The 19435-nt window shown below is 42.0% G+C and overlaps 2 protein-coding genes and 1 long non-coding RNA gene across 5 annotated transcripts; 1 reads left to right on the forward strand and 2 right to left on the reverse strand.

The window, feature by feature from the left end:
- Positions 1-377: 377 nt before the first annotated feature.
- Positions 378-10558, reverse strand: p2ry10 (P2Y receptor family member 10). Of its 2 annotated transcripts, XM_049735657.2 has the most exons (5): positions 9244-10558; positions 4554-4737; positions 4295-4475; positions 2752-3321; positions 378-2673 (listed from the first exon to the last, which is right to left on the reverse strand). In XM_049735657.2, the coding sequence occupies exons 1-5, from the start codon at positions 9266-9268 to the stop codon at positions 2440-2442; spliced, it is 1194 nt and encodes a 397-aa protein (XP_049591614.1). In that variant the 5' UTR covers positions 9269-10558; the 3' UTR covers positions 378-2439. The 2 variants fall into 2 exon arrangements, with proteins under 2 accessions (XP_049591614.1, XP_049591606.1); XM_049735649.2 differs by having other exon boundaries at positions 378-3321.
- Positions 10335-11182, forward strand: LOC137840243 (uncharacterized). The gene is made up of 2 exons (XR_011086766.1): positions 10335-10431; positions 10544-11182. It is a non-coding gene; the product is annotated as an uncharacterized lncRNA (long non-coding RNA).
- lpar4 (lysophosphatidic acid receptor 4) lies at positions 10924-18313 on the reverse strand. Of its 2 annotated transcripts, none has more exons than XM_049735670.1 (3): positions 17979-18313; positions 13549-14294; positions 10924-11911 (listed from the first exon to the last, which is right to left on the reverse strand). In XM_049735670.1, the coding sequence occupies exons 2-3, from the start codon at positions 14122-14124 to the stop codon at positions 11423-11425; spliced, it is 1065 nt and encodes a 354-aa protein (XP_049591627.1). In that variant the 5' UTR covers positions 14125-14294; positions 17979-18313; the 3' UTR covers positions 10924-11422. The 2 variants fall into 2 exon arrangements, with proteins under 2 accessions (XP_049591627.1, XP_049591636.1); XM_049735679.1 differs by lacking the exon at positions 17979-18313 and adding an exon at positions 16896-17268.
- Between the last annotated feature and the right edge of the window lie 1122 nt (positions 18314-19435).

Below are 19435 nucleotides of genomic sequence, written 5' to 3' on the forward strand. Positions count from 1 at the left end.
GCTTGCAGTGTGATCCCAGCAACCGTGCAAGAACAGTTTCAAGACTTTTTTTGTTTCAAATAATGTAAAATTGGTCTGTACAGTGTCAAAATATCTATGGCCCCCACAAAAAATACATTAACTTTATAGAGGCTGCTCATTTAGATACCACTGAACTGCACTAACAGATTGAGCATAATTGAAACCTTAACTTTTCAAAATTACGGTAAATTATTAAACTGGTGAGGGGCCAATGCCTAACACACACACGCACGCACACACACATACACACACACACGCACACACAAACACACACACACATACATACACGCACGCACACACACTCACACACACACACACTAATAATAATGTGCGAGATTAATGACACCACCAGAGAGTTTCAGTAGGCATATCGTAATGTGACTTACGAATGCAGCTTTATTTGTATAGCACCTTTCATACACAGAAGCAATTCCAATAAACAAGGGAAAGGAAACAAATAGCATGTAAAAAAAGAATTGAAGTCAGAATAAAATACAAGATAAAACATCATTGATTAAAAGCAAAGCATCAAAACCAATCTAGAGGGTGCACAATCGTTTTGCCATGTTATATAAATAACTACTCAGTAGTTGTGATTCAATCATCACAAACAAAACACCTTCCCAAGAGGCTCATGGTATACCATACGATAACTAGCCTGAATAAAACACAACTACAATCTTATGTGGGCAAATAGATATGCACACTAGCAATTTATTGTATCCAACTATTAGAAGCTGCATCACAATTGAAGCAAAAACCATTATTTTCACAGATCTACTTAGAACTACAGGACACAGACCAACGTTAAAATGACTGCTAGCTCGTTAAAAAAAAAAAATCTAAAATAGCAATTACAAAAATGTGTGCTATTCGGAAGATTATTTCCCTATTCCCCATCTCTCTACATCAGGGGTCACCAACACGGTGCCCGCGGGCACCAGGTCGCCCGTGAGGACCGCATGAGTCGCCCGCAGGACTGTTCTAAAATTAGCTCAAATAGCGGCACTTGTCAGTGAGCTGCATCTATTTATTTTACAGTCAAACCTCGGTTTTCGAACGAAATTTGGAGGTCGAACCTCGCGAGATGAGCCGGGAGGACCCAAGAAAACCCGACCGCGCGGCCCGGATGCCGACTGACTCCGTTGTAGTTGCATTTTGGTTACTTTGAGGATTGTATTAACCCTTAATCATGCCTCCAAAGAAAGCAAGTGGGAGCAGTAAAGCCATCTTAAAACACAAAGACGCTCTTAAAGCAATGTGACAGTGAGGTCCACTTAAATTTTGGAAAGTACATCAGCATTTTAAAAACATTTTCTAAATTTTAGCGACGGCTCTGTCACAATAATGCGACCAGCACGGTGCAGTTGCGCGGTCGGCGACGCGCTGCAGTTGCGCGTTCGGCGGTGCGCTGCAGTTGCGCGATCGGACAAAATTATGTTCCCTGCGCACTTAGGTCCACTTAAATTTTGGAAAGTACATCAGGACTTTTAAAATATTTTCTAAATTTCAGCGACGGCTCAGTCACAATAATGCGACCAGCGCGGTGCAGTTGCGCGGTCGGCGACGCGCTGCAGTTGCGCGTTCGGCGGTGCGCTGCAGTTGCGCGATCGGACAAAATTATGTTCCCTGCGCACTTAGGTCCACTTAAATTTTGGAAAGTACATCAGGACTTTTAAAATATTTTCTAAATTTCAGCGGCGGCTCAGTCACAATAATGCGACCAGCGCGGTGCAGTTGCGCGGTCGGCGACGCGCTACGGTTGCGCGTTCGGCGGTGCGCTGCAGTTGCGCGATCGGACAAATATGCGCAAATGAAAAATGCTTAAAAAAGGCGTTTTTTTTTTTGGGTTTTTTTTTTTGTCTTGAAACGGATTAAAGAAAATTCCAATATTTGTAATGGGTAAAATAGATTCGGAATTCGAGCGATTTGCTTCTCAAACCGCCTTCTGGAACGGATTGTTGTCAAAAACCCAGGTTTGACTGTATTTTTGCTATTCTTGTTAAAATCACACTTACATGTGAACCGTAAATGACAATAATAACAATAATAATGAAAGCCAAATTGAGCAAATTGGCTTTCAGAAATGTGTGTCAAACTGGTAGCCCTTTGCCTTAATCAGTACCCAGGAAGTTTAAGATAGGTTGGTGACCCCTGCTGTATGTGCTATACATTTCCATTCAGGTAATGACTGCTAAACGGGTAAAACATCTCAAACATCTGCTTGTAATGTGTAATCATGTCTTGTAATTCTTTGGTTGGGAGAACATTTTCTGGATATAAGGTCGGAGAATGTTTGGGTCAGTTCCACTTGATGGTGATTTTTGTCAATTCAACAGAATAAATATCCTGTCTATATCCATATAAAATAAAGTACTGTATATTTGCTAACCCTCAAAAGATGTTTTAGTTTTACTCTCATTTGGAAGAGCTACTCTCAGAGCTCAACAATCTGTTTACCAGGGGATTTTGAGAGTTGACCGAAGTCAAAGTGAAAAAGGAGGTATGCTTACCGAGGTGCAACCTGAATTCAGCTGTTAGGAAGTAGTAGAGCAGCGGGTTAAGGAAGCAGCTCAGGTTGGCGAGGCATAGGGACACAGGGTGGAACTGGAGCACGGCCACCCTGGTGGCACACGCAGACACTAAGTCCTGCTGCACCATCAGATAAAGCAAAAAGTTGATGTGATATGGGGCAAAGCACAGCAAGAAGACAAAGGAGCAAATCAGCACCATTCGCAGGGCGCGCTCCTTCTCCCCATTGGCCTGCGGCTTCTCATGGTTCCTATCAGCGCATGTGAACACGGAGAGTCGACTCCGCATCGAGGGACCAGGAGTCGAGTTGCTCGAAACGTCGTTCTTTTTCTGATAGAGAGAGCGGCTAATGCGGATGGAGCTATAGCTGATGCAAGACAGAGGAATCATGAAACCAAACACCTCAGCCAACACCATTATGGCAACAGCCAGAGAAAGGGACACATGGCGTATGGGCAAGTCTTTAAAACAGCCGATCTGAGTCACATTCTTGAATCCACCGAGGCCGGCGTTCAAAGATGTCACGTTGAGCCCTGTGTAAGTTTTGGACTGCTGACTGAAGGTGACATTCACAAATGAGGTCTTGTTTACTGAGAGAGTTGAGGGGGAGGTGCTGCTGCTATCGGCGCGCATGAGGATGAATGGGGAGCAGGCCACAGCGACAAGCACCCACACCAATATACTGATCACAAGGTCATAGCGGCTCCTCCACCTTCGAGTAGAGAAGGGGTCAAGCAGGAAGACACACCTCTGTACACTGATGCACACCTGAGAAAAAAGAGACACAGAGAGACTACTAAAACAAAGGCAGCTTTAAAGGGGAACATAAATTTGACATAGAATTTTTTAAGGGGACACAGTCTTTTGTCTTCTTTTCACAGCTTGTTATTTAGCTGCTCAGCTTCTTGTCAGTTGTGGGATTATTTTTGTCCAATCAGATTTCAGCTATTGTAAAGGTTTGTAGTTGTTGTGTTGTGTTGTGTTGTAGTGATTATGTATTGAAAGATGATTGTTCGTTTTTATTTTTATTTTTTTTGCATTACATATTAATACTCTCAAATACGTGAAATGCTCTTCTTTAAAGGGACACATTGATCTCTTTTGTATGTGGATATAAATCAGATATGTATGCGATGCGTGCGGGTGAGAGTGCTTGGAAGGGAGACTATACTGACAAAGTAACCTGTTTCAGCGCAAGGTAGGTATTTCCGCATTACCGTAATTCAGAGAACTTTGACCATTCTTTGAAAAAGCTAATAAAATACAAATTATCATTCGGATCAATTTTGAGTTTAGGAGCGGAGATTACAAATATCGCATTGTAACGTGACGGTGGTTACTCCCGCCCTCCTGCCCCGATCTTGGCTGCCGTAACAACTTTACACCAGTAGAGAGTGCTAACAGACTGACGCATTCATGGGGAATACAATTCACAGTTGGATGTGAACAGAAAACGTCTGTGTGGATCATAGCCATGCAATAATATGTCAAGAATATCAAGGCAGAGCTTCTGCCTTGACCTGTTTTTGCAGCTGACTTAACCGAGTTATATTATATTTTCCCAGCCCTGCAGAGTAGTAGGTATCAATCAATTAGCAAATCAGGAAGGCGTGGTATTCATGAGTACAAAATAAAAAGCTTTTGAAAGGCTATCAGCTATCTAGAAATTACTATAAATCTCAGTTATGTAACAATGCGGGGCGGGTAGACACTGAGTACGTACATCACAGTTGTTACTTACCAAAAATCCGATAGCTGCATACATGTTGAGATACTTAAGGTAAAAGCAGAGCAGGCAAATACTGTGTCCAAAGGGCCACTTGTGTGTTAAATAATAATAAATCCTTAGAGGTAGAGAGAGGATGTGAATCAAATCTGCCAAGGCCAGATTTATCATGAAGATGACAGTCTTGTTCTTCTTCCTGTCATGCAAATAACACACTCAAGAGAAGTGAATTTTCCAACTTGTACTTTGTGTGTGAACGTGAGCTTGTGTGTACCGAACGTGTCTGCAGAGGACCCACAGAGCCGTGGTGTTTAGCAGCAGTCCTGGGATGAAGAGCAACAAGTAGAAATATGTGTACAGCTTGTCCATGAGCTCTTCCCATTCAGTCATGTTGTGGCCACATGATGCGTGTCCTAGGGACCCGTGCCCTGATTGGGATGTATTCAGCGTCATTCCCACTGTCACATAAATAAATAAAATCTTAATTTGACAGTTCTTGCCTTAAATCTAAGGTTAAACCCTGTGGAAAATAGGTTATGTTCTCACACACACACACTGATTGAAATGCACAAGTATATATTCTAATATAGAAATCACTTGTCCAACTTCTCCAATTAGACATTTTTTGGGACTGTATTTGAATAACTTCTAAACATTCATAAACAATACGTATGGCTCAATAGCTCCAAATTATGTTATAACCACTGCCTGATGTTATCTTGAACTACGTATTTAATGTTTTTGTACTGGCTGAGTTTTTGTACAATTAACAATGAATGACGTGCAGCATTTTGAAGCTGCGAAGAGAAAATAATTAACAGAACATGAGAAAAGGAACTTAGGCATGAAAGATGATAAGGATAGCAAGAACATTAGTGACAAAACATAGTAGTCTGCCAGAACTGGTACAAAATGATAAAAAGAGCTGATGTTGGGGAGAACCAATGGGGAAAGGGTGTGAGTATCATATCTGCAGGGACTGGCGTCATCTGGCGAAAACAAACCAAGGAACGGGGAGAAGAATGAGGTGAAAGGACAACCACATGGGCCACCAAGGACGGGATGAGACGCTAAGGAACAGGGAAGAGACACCAAGGAACGATTATGGAAAATGAACTGGCCCCCACCTTTGCGTGTGACCCAATATAATCACTGTGAAGGACTTTTTTGCTACTTTTCTGCATCCTGATTCTGCTCTTGGGCATTGTCAGACCAAAAGCTCAGCGTTGTATTGTACCTTTCCGGACCAACAGGGCTATTCAACAAGAATTGGATTCAGACTGAGACCATCCTGTATAAGTTTGATTTTTGTTTCAGGTGTGCCATTCTTCCTAAATTAAAGAAGAAACGAACACACATTGATGGAAATGTCATGCGATATAAAAAAAAAGGTTAGTTAGGCTACTTACTGTATGTATGATAAGACCAAAATCGTCTCTTCACTTAATGAGTAAAATATAATGACTATACTAGACGGCAAATTATGGAATTGTTTGGATATAATCTAACCCATGACATTAGTATCATGGCAATTAAATATCATGAAAACCCCAAATCACACCATCAATCGATCCATTTTCTATGATGTTTTTAACATCAGGACCGCATGTGAGCTGTAGTATCACTTGAATCACCATCAATCGATCCATTTTCTATGATGTTTTTAACATCAGGACCGCATGTGAGCTGTAGTATCACTTGAATATTTGATACCAAGAACACTAATATAAAATGTGATCAATCATACGCTTTAATAACAATCCTCCCTCTGCAACTGGCTACTGGACTTCCTCTGTCAGAGGCCTCAGGTGGTGCGTGTTGGCGACAAAATCTCCGCCAGCATCACGCTGAGCACGGGGGCCCCCCAGGGCTGTGTGCTCAGTTCATTGCTCTTCACCCTGCTGACGCATGATTGCACTGCGACCTACAGCGACAACCGCATAGTGAAGTTTGCTGACGACACGACTCTGGTGGGTCTCATCACGAAGGGCGACGAGACTCGGTACAGGTCGGAAGTTGACCTTCTGACCACGTGGTGCAGGGACAACAACCTCCTGCTGAACGTCAACAAGACCAAGGAAATCGTTGTTGACTTCCGGAAGGGTCACACAAAACACCTGCCGCTGATCATCGATGGTGCTGTGGTGGAGAGGGTGAGCTGCACCAAGTTCCTGGGGGTGCACATCAGTGAGGACCTCTCCTGGTCCGCAAACACCTCGTCACTGGCGAAGAAAGCTCAGCGCCGCCTGTACTTCCTGCGGAAGCTCAAGCGTGCATGTGCTCCTCAGGCAGTCCTGTCTACATTCTACCGTGGCACCATTGAGAGCGTCCTCACCAGTTGCATCGCTGTCTGGGGTGGTAACTGCACTGAACAGAACTTGAAGGCCCTGCAGCGCATAGTGAATACGGCTGGTAAGATTATTGGTGCTTCGCTCCCCTCCCTGAAGGACATTTACACTTCCCATCTCGCCCGCAAGGCAACCTCGATTGCGAGAGATGTGAGTCACCCGGCTCACTCTTTGTTTGACCTTCTGCCCTCTGGGAAGAGGTACAGGAGCCTGCGCTCCCGCACCACCAGACTCGCCAACAGCTTCTTTCACCAGGCTGTTAGGACCCTGAACTCGCTACCCCCTTCTGCGTAGCGTGCGGCACTGTTGCGCTATTTTCTGGAATGTCTGCTGTACGCGCACTTGCTCCTTTTTGCTCCTCTTATTTATTATTTATTTATTTATTTATTGTGTTATTTATTCATTATTTATTCAGCACGCTGTTGTTATACTTGTTTACTTGTTTGTCTGTTGTGGGCCATGTCTTGTCACCGTGGGATAGGGGGGAACGAAATTTCGGTTTCTTTGTGTGTCTTTGGCATGTGGAGAAATTGACAATAAAGCTGACTTTGACTTTGACTAAAGCAGGAAACACCAAATCAGTGTCACCCTTCCTCCTGTCATAAATCAGAGACACGCCCTTCCTCTTTACGCCCAAGGAGGAAGTTTGCAATTGATGAAAGATGATGATTTTATTTTAATGTATACTGCTCCACTGTCATACAGTGGGGGAAATAAGTATTTGACCCCTTGCTGATTTTGCAGGTTTGCCCACTTACAAAGAATGCAACGATCTACTGTTTTAATCATATGTACATTCTAACAGTGAGAGACAGAATCCCAAAGAAAATTCCAGAAATTCACATCATATGAATTTATAAAAATTGATAACCGTCTGATGAGAAAAAACAAGTATTTGAACCCCTGGACAAACAGCAAGTATTCTGGCTCCTACAAGCCAGTTAGTCTTTCTTTAAGACACAGCCCCAATCCCAACCATTTATCTACATCAAATACACCCGCCTCACCTCTTTACCTGTATAAAAGACACCTGTCAACACCCAAACAACCAGCATCCAACATCACCACCATGGGAAAGACCAAAGAGCTTTCTACGGACATCAGGGACAAGATTGTTGATCTGCACAACGCTGGGATGGGCTACAAGAGAATCGGAAAGCAACTTGGAGAGAAAAGACCAACTGTCGGTGCAGTTATCAGGAAATGGAAGAAGCACTACACCACCGCCAACCTCCCTCGGTCTGGGCCTCCACACAAGATCTCACCTCGTGGGGTCTCCCTGATCATGCGAATGGTGAGGAATCATCCCAAAACCACAAGGGGGGAACTGATGAATCAACTGAAGGCAGCTGGGACCACAGTTACAAAAGAAACGGTTGGTAACACACTACGCCGTCATGGATTGAAATCCTGCCGCGCACACAAGGTCCCCCTGCCCAAGAAGAAACATGTACAGGCCCGCATGAAGTTCGCCATTCAGCACCTGGACGACTCAGAAGAGGCCTGGAATAAGGTGATGTGGTCAGATGAGACCAAAATAGTACTTTTTGGCCTCAACTCAACTCGTCGTGTTTGGAGGGCAAAGGACACCGAGTACAACCCAAAGAACACCATCCCCACCGTCAAGGATGGTGGTGGCAACATCATGCGTTGGGGGTGCTTTTCAGCCAAGGGGACGGGACAACTCCATCGTATTGAGGTGAGGATGGACGGGGCCATGTATCGTAGAATTCTGGACCAACATCTCCTTCCCTCAGTGAGAGAGCTGAAGATGGGTCGAGGATGGGTGTTTCACCACGACAATGATCCTAAGCACACCGCCAAAGCAACAAAAGAGTGGCTGAAGAAGAAGCACATCAAGGTCCTGGAGTGGCCTAGCCAGTCTCCAGACCTGAATCCAATTGAAAATCTTTGGAGGAAGCTTAAAATTTGAGTTGCCAGGCGACAACCTCGGAACCTGAATGATTTGGAGGCTGTCTGCAGGGAGGAGTGGGCCAACATCCCTGCCGAAATGTGCACAAAGCTTGTCACCAACTATAAAAAACGTTTGACATCTGTGCTGGCCAATAATGGCTTCTCTACAAAATATTAACATGCTGTTTGTCCAGGGGTTCAAATACTTGTTTTTCCTCATCAGACGATTATCAATTTTTATAAATTCATATGATGTGATTTTCTGGAATTTTCTTTGGGATTCCGTCTTTCACTGTTAGAATGTACATATGATTAAAATTATGGATCGTTGCATTCTTTGCAAGTGGGCAAACCTGCAAAATCAGCAAGGGGTCAAATACTTATTTCCCCCACTGTATACCCTGTCATATACCCATTTTATACAGTTTCCCAGTCAAGCTTGCTTAAAACTACCTGGCTAATATTGCACTGAAACAACTGTATTGACTTACGAGTAATCACAGTTTTGTCTGTATGTCAACAATTGCACATCAAATATCAATTGGAAATAATACAATGAGTTGTTATTAAAGTCCCACAGTATTATGATAACTAAGCAGTTGTGATCACTATACAGCGGCCAGTAAACATGACCTCAAATGTGCAGTAGTGTAAAATACCTGGAAGAAAGAAATGGGGAAAAAGACAACACAGTAACAGTACCTGGTGCATTGTCTTGTCTCTCCATGTGTGTAAAGAAAGCAAATCAAACCAAGGTGTGACCGCCAACGGCAACAGTAGACTGACAGACGGTGGTATAGATTTCAAGGTGCTAATCTTCTTGTAGCTGTAAAAAACTGTCACGTGGCCAACAGTTTGCTTCAATCTTCGCCATTCTATGGTGAACATTGGATCTTGATGATACAAGAAGAGGAAGTGGTTAGCGCATGCTTTAATGGCACATACAACTACTATATGCATTAGAGCACAGTGGGTAAGAACTGGAGGAGGGGTGGGGAAATTCTGTCTCTCAATAAATATTTGTTAGTTTAGTTGATATTTATTATTAGTTTTCTGCCACTAGGAACAGTGGCAATGAAAGCTGCTATGGATACCAACAAGCCAGTTGTCTCTAGTGATTTTCATGACAAAAAAGCATAGAAAGGGAAACAGACAAGATGCAGCTGTCCAAAACACAGTAGCTCTTTGCAATGTCATCATTATCAACTAGAATTCAAAGCAACACCGTGCAGCTTGTGTGCACATCCTAAACTATAGTTCCCCAATCATTCATGAGTCATGCCACTTATTTTACATTAAAAAATATCAGTGATACAATACCAAACAACAATAAGAGATGAATAATGAATGATAAGAATGTTGTTTCAATTTACTCACAAATGTCAGTATGGTCATCATTATTTGAACACAACGCTTATTATTGTTTTTGATAAAAGACAACAGGTCCACAGGTTAATTGTACCCTCTGCTGTCTAGTGGAGGGATTGTTTGCTTGCTATCACTAGAAATTGCTGGCGTTGAAACAAACATTTTCAAACCAATGAAGTTGAATTGGATAATTTTCCTAAGGATGATTTTCTTTCGGGAGACACTTTGAGGCACCGTGTTCGGAGTCCGTGTTGTATGACATTGGCTGGATTCAGGCCGGTGATATATTGACCGCTTTCAGATCCCAGTATTTTTTCAAACATGTGACGTGTAGTAAAAATGTGTATCTCCTAATAAAATGAAAGTCGGCTTGCCAACAGTCACTATGCCAACAGTTGGCTATCAATAAAGCATTCAAAACAACCACTTCTTTTCCCTCTCAAGGAGGTTAACACCTCTGTGTACTGGCAAGCTTGCCACTTAAATTAATTTTGGACAGAGAAGTATAAAATCCTAGTAAAGGTAGTATGACCATTATCATTACCTGTTATAACCTGTGCTGCTTCAGCAATAGCCCTCAATCTGCAAAATGTGCTGACTCATGTGTTTTGTACCCCATTACTTGTGCTTTTAGGTGATTATTTAGTCAACCCTGTTAAGCCGTACTTTGGAGTGTGTACACATTGCTGTGAGACTTTGAGCAGATCTACAGTCTCAGGCCAGATTAGGACAGAGAGACCTCATTCAGAAGTGAACAATGGACCATTGCTTCGGCCATAATAAGCATTTGGCCTGTGACACAGCACACATGCAGACCAGAGTCCTCAAATGGATCCAAACCGCCTCTTGAACCTACGACAAGAACACACTGGCTGCATGCTGAAAACACAGTAGGACAAACTGCTATGTGAGTTCAAACATCTTACCATGCTGTTAGAGTCCAGTCCGTACTAGGGTGGACCAAACTAACAAACTAAGAGGCAGGGGACCGGAAAAATAAATGCAGCAATGAGAGCAATTTAAAACATTTATTTTCATTTAATGGCCCCAAACCTAACACGACATGTTTTTTTTCTCTCTCCAGATTACCTGTATAATAATAACATGTCTAAACTGGGTCATAACACTGATATACGAGATTTTAAACAATACAAGATATGGGCTCAGTGAGTTATAAAAGTCATTAATATCAGATTTGAAAATCCAGTGCATAGTGTGTGTGTGTGTTAATGTCAGAGTTATTTGAGGTTCAAGTGTCATTGTGTCATCCCAAGGACTATAACTGCTGTCCTGGTGTTGCTTCTTCTTCATGTTAACTTGTAATAAACACAGTACATTCCTCTGCTCCCAAGTGGTGGATTAATAGCAAAGCCCAGACCATAGTTTAGGATTTACAGCAGGACTAATCTGCCGAGTTATGCATTTACCACTTCAAGGACCAAACAGTCGATACTTTACTTTTGAAATCCAGGTTCTCTCATACCTTATCCTGGTTTATCTTTTCTTCATCTTGTCAAAACTCACTCTCTGATACTTTAGTGTCTTTCCCATTCCTCGTCAAAGTGTGCGTGTCTCTTGGGAGAGCGTTTTCCGGGTCCTGTGTCTCTGAGTCGCTACGGGGAATACTCCCGGGTCGAGAGCCGGATCCTTTGCTCCCCAAGGTCAAACTTTTTTGAAAACTCTCAGAAGTGAAGTAGTAGACCACAGGGTCTAGGCAGCAATTGAGACTGGCCAGACACAGAGTGATAGGGTACAAAGTTCGTGCAAAACGCTCCACAGAGCAGTTAGCTAAAGCCTGGGTCCTCACCAGAGCATACAGAAAGAGAATAGAGTTATATGGGACAAAGCAGAAGATAAAGATCCCGAGATGGACCAGAATCATCCTCAAGACGCGTCTCTTGCTGTCACAGCCATGGCCAACCGTCACTGGACGACGTAGTGTTCTTAGAACCAGCGAGGAACAAACCAAGTTGGCCAGGAGGGGAAGTAGGAATCCCACAATCTAGAAAGACAAGAAGCATGTGAGTGTTTTTTCTTTGTTTGTAGTTTAGTTTTTGGAAGGTAAATAAAGGGCAGGAATAAGTCTTCACACTTAGAAACATGGAAATAAAATTGTGGACTGTAAGCCAAAAAAAAACCCAAAAAACAAACCATTCTCGGGAAAGAGGCCACGGTTTTGTTTCACGCGACTCTCCAGCCCGGTCATATATTAGGGTTTGATCTAGACTATAACTGTGTAAAAATCTGCAGTAAACGTGTGTGGTTTACAGGCTGTAGGAATATATATGTATCTTCACCCTTGTTCTCTATGTTCTTTACATTTTACGGCCACATTGATGTGTTGTTGAAATATCTATGACAGTGGAGTATACACCCATACAGCTCTGAAACAAAAAAAGTCACATTACAACAGAACCTCTCAAATAGAAAATGTGAACATCCACAAAGGAATTGTATTCAGTTTGCTAATAATATCTGGGCCAAATTGTTTCCGTCAAGTCACAAAACTTGTGTTGAGTTCAAACCGTCATCATGCATATTTTCAGCATACTACAAAACCTGACTTAAGCAAGGAATAACATGCATGTGTATTAAAAGTCCGGGCCACCAATTTGCTAAATATTGGAAAGTACAACTGAAATGTTCTTATTAGGATCCTTCCTTCAAATGTACACCTCCTCTAAACTAGTAAAATGCCCCCTCAAAATGCATATTAATCTATTATTGATCCAAACATCAATGTTCACATATTAAATTGATTGTGTGTGAACACAGGCACTGTGGATGCCCCACCCCCACCCAATAGTGTCGGGGTGTCTTTAAAATATATATAGCCATGGGCTGTCACATGACTAATAAAAGATTATTCCATGCAGTTACATTACAACAAAAACACTACAGCTTATTATTACTTTTAAATAGTTATAGTAACAAAGTTGAAAACACAGCAACACATTTATACATGCTATCCAAAAATTTTGTTTTTATCATATTAGGTTATTTTTAGGATACCGCCCAACCCGACAATAGAATGGTTTAGATCATGCGTTAGAATGGCCCAGACAAAGTCCAGACCTAAATTCCATTGAAGCATCTGTGGCAAGACTTAAGAATTTCTGTTCCCAGACGCTCCCCATCCAATGTGACTAAGCTTGAGCTTTTTGGGGAAAGAACGGGCAAAAACTTCAGTGTCTAGCTTTTTTTTTTTTTTTTTTTTTGCAGGTTTTTGTCCCTAAATGTCTCTTTGTTTAAGAATCAAACAAATGTTGAAGGGCAAAGTATTGTAAGAGTCAAATGTTATACATAGTACATTTTTAAAGTGATTAAAAAAAATAGGTTAATATATTCTTAGAATTGATCGGCCGATTAATCTGAAATCGGTTTCATTTTCTGTCAAATATCAGCATTGGCCTCAAAAATTTCTTATCGGTTGTGCCCTACTGCAAAGTCTTGACGCAGAAGGACTGAATACAAATGCACGCAACATTTTTCAGATTTGAATTGGCCTAAAATTTTGAAAACCCTATTGTTCCCTTTCTAATTTACAAGTTGGTGCTAATTTGTCTAGGCGCGAAAAAGTCAAACGCACTGTATTCAATCATTAAGACGGCAAAAATGTGTTTGCTTTGAGAGCTCTACCTCAATGAAGATGGTGATTTTGGAAAGGTAGGTCCTCCACGTACTCTTGGAGAAGCCTTCAAAACAGGTTGTGGCTCTGTTTGTGCTGTTGATGGTAGAGAAGAAGGTGACTGATATCCCTCCTCCCACAATGGTCAGCCACACAGCTGCACACACCATTGCGGCGTTCTTGCGCGTGCGGATGGAGCGGGAGTGAAAAGGGTAGACGATTGCCAAAAAGCGGTCAACGCTGATGCAGGTGAGGAAGAGCATGCTGCCATAGATGTTAGTGATGAAGGCTGTTCCCGAAACCTTACACAGTCCATCTCCAAATGGCCAGTGGCGGTTAACATTGTAGAAGACCTTAAATGGCAACGTAAAAACAAATACTAAATCAGATAATGCTAAATTAGTCATAAACATGGTCGTCTCATTCTGCATTTTCATGCGAAAGCAGAAGACAAAGAGCGCAGCACAGTTGGTGATGAGGCCCAAGACAAAGACCACACTGTAGACCACCGAATACAAGTTGTACTTGAAGGAGTCGTCAATACCGCAGTCCTCCATCCCAGTCTCATTGAGCACCAAACTCGCCATGGTGAGGGTGGAGAAGGCTCCGAGGAACAAACTCACACCACAATATTGTCTTAAGGAGGAAAGGGCGATAATAAGTGTGGAGTCCAGGTGTCAGCGGGATATTCCCCAGTCAAGTTTTCTCCAAGCCATCATGGACACAATAATGGAGGTGCTCAGCATGCTCATTACTCCTGTGGAGAGAAGAGGAAGAAGTTGTCACCAAGAAGCATCTGACTTCTCACCCCAAAGTAAACCTGAAGATGTCTTCCGAGCAGTCACCCGGCTACATTTGTGCCGGCTTTCTCTTTGTGCGTGTGCTTTCTTGTAACACATGCTATTCATATTAAGCTTTATCATCAGAATTGAGGAAGGGAAGCAGCTAAGAGAGGACAAAGGTTAAACACACTCAAACTACTACTTTCACTCATGTGCACTCTGCTCAATCTAAATCCACTCACAACCATAAAAGTACACGCAGAGAGGATTTAAGTTGAGCTTCAACTGGTTTTGAATTCCACAATAGAGGCTCAGACTACAACCATGTCTTATTGAAGTTCCACCTATACTCGCTGGTAAGTCCGGATGTCCACCCTTGTCCCCCAACCCCTCAATAACTAGTAGTATATAGTCCCGGACTAAAACTTATTTCCATCATTCAGTTTGGAAATTTGGAAAATCACACATGACTTAATTTGATGGATCTAGTTTCAGTTAACTAAATTCATGCAGTTAAAATAAACCTATTACCGTAATTAAACACACTAATCTTATCACCAGCTAAACCGTAAAAACCACGATGCTGCTTCTGCCCCAACAACACAAAATCTCAGAATGAACAGTTGTTCATTTTTTACTTGTTGTTTACTTGTTTACTTGATTGTCTATTGTGGGCCATGTCTTGTCACCGTGGGATAGGGGGGAACGAAATTTCGGTTTCTTTGTGTGTCTTTGGCATGTGGAGAAATTGACAATAAAGCTGACTTTGACTTTGATTTTTTAATGCTATCACCATCATTTAGTGACTCAGTTCAACCCAAAATAGAAGATTCATCTCACAATCCTACCTAACACCACCTCTTTGTGCTTTAGAAAGGAAACGCCACTTGCTCAACAAATCTGAAAGTTGCGGGCAGGCAGGCCAGGCAGGAAACGATACTGTAAGGCTGCTTCATGCTCCTGCTTTCAAAGGAGGTGCTGTTTTAAGAGCTTTGCGTCCATCCAATATCTGCAGATATCTCTAAGTCCAGCTCTATTAAATAAATGCCAATTTTAGACCATTAAGTAGGAGACAGAATAGAGGCCTATCTATTGCGTGTAGAAAACTCAAGTGAGTTTGGATGTGACTCACTGAACAGATGCTCCATAGAAAACACCGAGCTTGTGCACTTAATTGGCAGTGCCTTGTGCAGTGTGGCAGTGACATATTTACGGCGTTTTGACACTCCTTTGAGAAAGTTGATGTTTACAATCCCTACCCTGTACCCATCTGAACCAAACACACTCTCATAGAACCTACATTAAGCAGGCAAACACTAACATATACCAGTCCTCACACAAACGCCAAGGAACCGTGGCAGCGGTGGTTTGATGGCCGCTACGCATGAGAGAGCTACAGATGGATAGCTCAGCATGCTGTGGCTTATGTTGGCCAAAAGATTACAGGCTCCATGTGCGTTTGGTTTCATGCACAGGGTCACGAACAGCTGCACTTGCAAGCAGAGCCCCTTGGACGGTGATGGTGACAGAAAGAGGCCTCTGGGATCTGCTGATCTCTAGAGCTTGAGTTCATCTTGTACATCCAGCTGTTGCCTTCCCTCACTCATGGCTCTTGAACTGGCACACAATGATTAATTCAAGAATGTCTTCTTGGGGAACAACGTCTTTGCAACAGTTATCACTGTGATCTACAGTTGCCGCTAAACGGTCACTATCATATCATATTCCCCAACGTTTTACCGTAATTTGGGGATTATAAACTCCACCTCGATATAAACAGCACCAGCTAAAATTAGAGGAAAATTCCATTTTGTTCATATATAAACCGCACTGGACTATAAGTCACAGGTGTTTTAAATGAAATGTCCCCATTTCTATTACATGTATTACCAAAACAAATCCTTTTACAGTATCATAAAAATTATGAAAAACCCATAGATAAGCCACAACAAACTATAAAACGCAGAGTTCAAAGCTTGTGCAAAAAGTAGAGACTTATAGTCCAGAAATTATGGTACATTGTTTTTTCTCTTTCTATTCTTAGTTTGGTGTTTTGCTGCTATCCACTCGCTTCTGTAAAGTTAATTTCTTGATCATGAGACAATTAAAGGCTTGTTTTATTCAATTTGTACTACTTTGTTTGACTGTATCGTTTTAAAAGAGCATATCCAATTAAATCAGGGGGAATCCAGGACTCAAACTTATTTTTTTTATATATATAAATATATATAAACCGTATTGGCCCGAATATAAGACGACCCTGATTATAAGACGACGCCCTTTATTTCAAGACTCAAGTTTGAAAATAAACTTTTTGAACACCAAATTAAATTTTTATACAGAAAATAATTACAGTACATCTGATACAAATGATTATAACAATATATTCGAGAAAAAGCATGTTATTTTGCCTCATCCAAATCATGCAAAAACAGTCTATCACATCTTAATATCTGAACATTTAAATATGTAAACTAAAGTGCAATCACATTTGTAAATGAATAGCTTCTGGTTTTTGAAATGTAAATAAACCAATCTACTGTGATAAACAACAAAATTGCAATAACTGCACTAACCATCAAAGTGAAGTCTAACTGTAACTGTAGTCTTGATACAAATCTGAATAAGGAAAAACATTGCAATAAAATAATACAATCTGGTTTAAACTTGAGAGTAGCTGAGATCTGTCATGTCAGAACATTACTCCATAATTTCCCTATGTAGAAGCGTATAAAGGAATATCAAAGTCAAAGTCAGCTTTATTGTCAATTTCTCCACATGCCAAAGACACACAAAGAAACCGAAATATCTTATCGTATGTCTGCTTCAAACCGTTTGTTGTTGGGTTAGGACAGTGGATCCACTTTTATGGAAAAGGAAATAAATTAAGAGCACATATTTTTGCATGTAATTTGTCCATATCTGAAATGGCATTTTTTCTTGTCAAAGATATAGTTAAGAAGTGTGTGTGCCCCCCCCCCCCCCCCCCCCCAGTAGAACTGATGAAAGATTGCTGCCCGTTCCACTCCAGCATTTAAGTTGCCTAATATATAGAATTTAGAGCATGTCCATTGTGGAAGAATACTTGCATGATGTTCGGGGGTTGTTACGTATGAGATAGTGTGATGGATTGGCAAGCAGTCTCTTCCAGGCATTTGCTAACTTGCTTGTCCTCATTGGGGTCGTAGGTGAGCTGCAGCCTATCCCAATTGAGGCTGAGTTCACCTTAGTAAATCGCAAGTCACATATAAACAAAGAACCTTTCACACTCATTCATCTCAACTTACATATCTGTGTAAAGCAAATGAATGATGAATAAATGGAACAGCTGCAACTGTAATAATGATTTTATAAAATGTTGGGATTTCCAGCTTCAATTTAGATAGCAATTTAGATACTATACATGAACTTTATTCCTATAAATCCTCAGACAAATACTTCAGAGTGGCAAATAAATTATGAACCCATTCTTCATAGTTATTGTAGAGGGAAATAAAGTTAAAATGCTGTTTTTAAGTCGATTGTATTTTTTCCAAAGACTGAAGCAAATCGATCATCACGTAATCCAGCAGCAACGCAACAATACTGGATGTCTGGAGTGTTAATATAAACCACACTCCCATTGATACGAGTACAAACACAATCGAGTGCAGACTCACTGTGATGAAGTGATGGTGACAGCTCTCCTCACTAGTAGCTGTGTAATGTGTAGGAGCTGTCACAATTTAAACTCCATACTTCGGTCTTCTCGCTGCACTTGCCGAGTCTCCAACACTTGATGAGTTTGGACCTTTCGTGTGAGGTGAAATTCTTGTATTTGTCTGACACCTAGGCGAGCTTCTTTTCCAGGGATCTTTTCAGTCGTGCGTGTTTTCTGCTTGTGGCGTCTGCAGTGATTGCCTCGCTCGCTTGCTCGCCCCTGTTGCGCGTGAGCGTGCAAGCGTGCCCGTGAGCAGAGCCAAGCTTCCACGGCCACAGGAAGCCAGACAATAGCACCTCGGTCAGGCCGCAGGGGGGAGAAGGAGGAGGAAGCGTAGTGGGAGGGTTGGTGCTCCTTGCTAAGCTGTTTAAGTGCGCACAAACACTTTTATTGCCCACGACTGGCAGTGGTATGAAATCACAAAGCACAACGTACAGCCTTACTGTACTTCAATGGGTTGACTAGTTACAGTGGACTCATATACTGCGGTTCAGCACACACAAGTAGTAGATATTTTTGGGAAAATGCTTATCACAGATTTTCACCCCAAAAAATCAGGGTTAAAGAAAACGTTCCTTCTCAAAGCATTGTAAATTATACATAGATTGTCACTATTTGTGGGCCTCCCCCATCTCTATTCCCTTACCAACTTTTGCTGAAAAACAAACCAGTCCAAAAAATGGAAAAATCTAATTCGACGCCTGAAGCCTCAGAGTGGATCGAGGGTTTTCTGTTGCTGGTCCTTCCTTCTGGAATGATCTCTCCTTTTTAAAACTCAGTTGAAGACGCATATTTATTTTTTGGCTGTCGACCCAACATAAGACTGACTTTGTTGTTATTATTCTCTTGGTGTCTTTATACAAAATGTATGTTTCTCCTACTGTATTTTAACTTGTGATTTAATTGACTATTTTCCCTTTCTTTGTAGTGCGCCATATAAATTATTAAATATTATATAGTATTCTGTTGTATTGTATTGTATTATATTGCATTGCATTGTATTCTGTTCTCCATCCATCCATTTTCTGAACCGCTTAGTCCCCACGGGGGAGGCAGGCGTGCTGGAGCCTATCCCAGCGGTCAACGGGCAGTAGGCGGGGGACACCCTGAACCGGTTGCCAGCCAATCGCAGGGCACACAAAGACAAACAACCATCCGCACTCGCACTCACTCCTAGGGACAATTTGGAGTGCTCAATCGGCCTACCAAGCATGTTTTGTGGGAGGAAACCGGAGTGCCTGGAGAAAACCCACGCGGGCCCGGGGAGAACATGCAAACTCCACACAGGGAGGGCCGGACGTAGAATCGAACCTGCACCCTCCTAACTGTGAGGCGGACGTGCTACCCAGTGCGCCGCCGAGCCCTATTCTGTTCTACTCTAGTCTATTCTAACAACCCAATCCACGTCAAAATCGC

Source organism: Syngnathus scovelli, chromosome 1 (assembly GCF_024217435.2).
Source record: "Syngnathus scovelli strain Florida chromosome 1, RoL_Ssco_1.2, whole genome shotgun sequence".
NCBI lineage: Eukaryota > Metazoa > Chordata > Actinopteri > Syngnathiformes > Syngnathidae > Syngnathus > Syngnathus scovelli.

What these genes read in the sequence shown, in the direction of transcription:
- p2ry10 (XM_049735649.2), bottom strand. Translation starts at nt 9,268, where the DNA reads ATGGAGAGACAAGACAATGCACCAG. An exon ending in GAGACAAGACAATGCACCAG is followed by an intron (nt 4,738 to 9,243) that starts GTACTGTTACTG and finishes TTTATGTGACAG; the next exon opens with TGGGAATGACGCTGAATACA. An exon ending in ATGCAGCTATCGGATTTTTG is followed by an intron (nt 3,322 to 4,294) that starts GTAAGTAACAAC and finishes CTTTTTTCTCAG; the next exon opens with GTGTGCATCAGTGTACAGAG.
- lpar4 (XM_049735670.1), bottom strand. Translation starts at nt 14,124, where the DNA reads ATGGCGAGTTTGGTGCTCAATGAGACTGGGATGGAGGACTGCGGTATT. An exon ending in AAATCACCATCTTCATTGAG is followed by an intron (nt 11,912 to 13,548) that starts GTAGAGCTCTCA and finishes TTGTCTTTCTAG; the next exon opens with ATTGTGGGATTCCTACTTCC.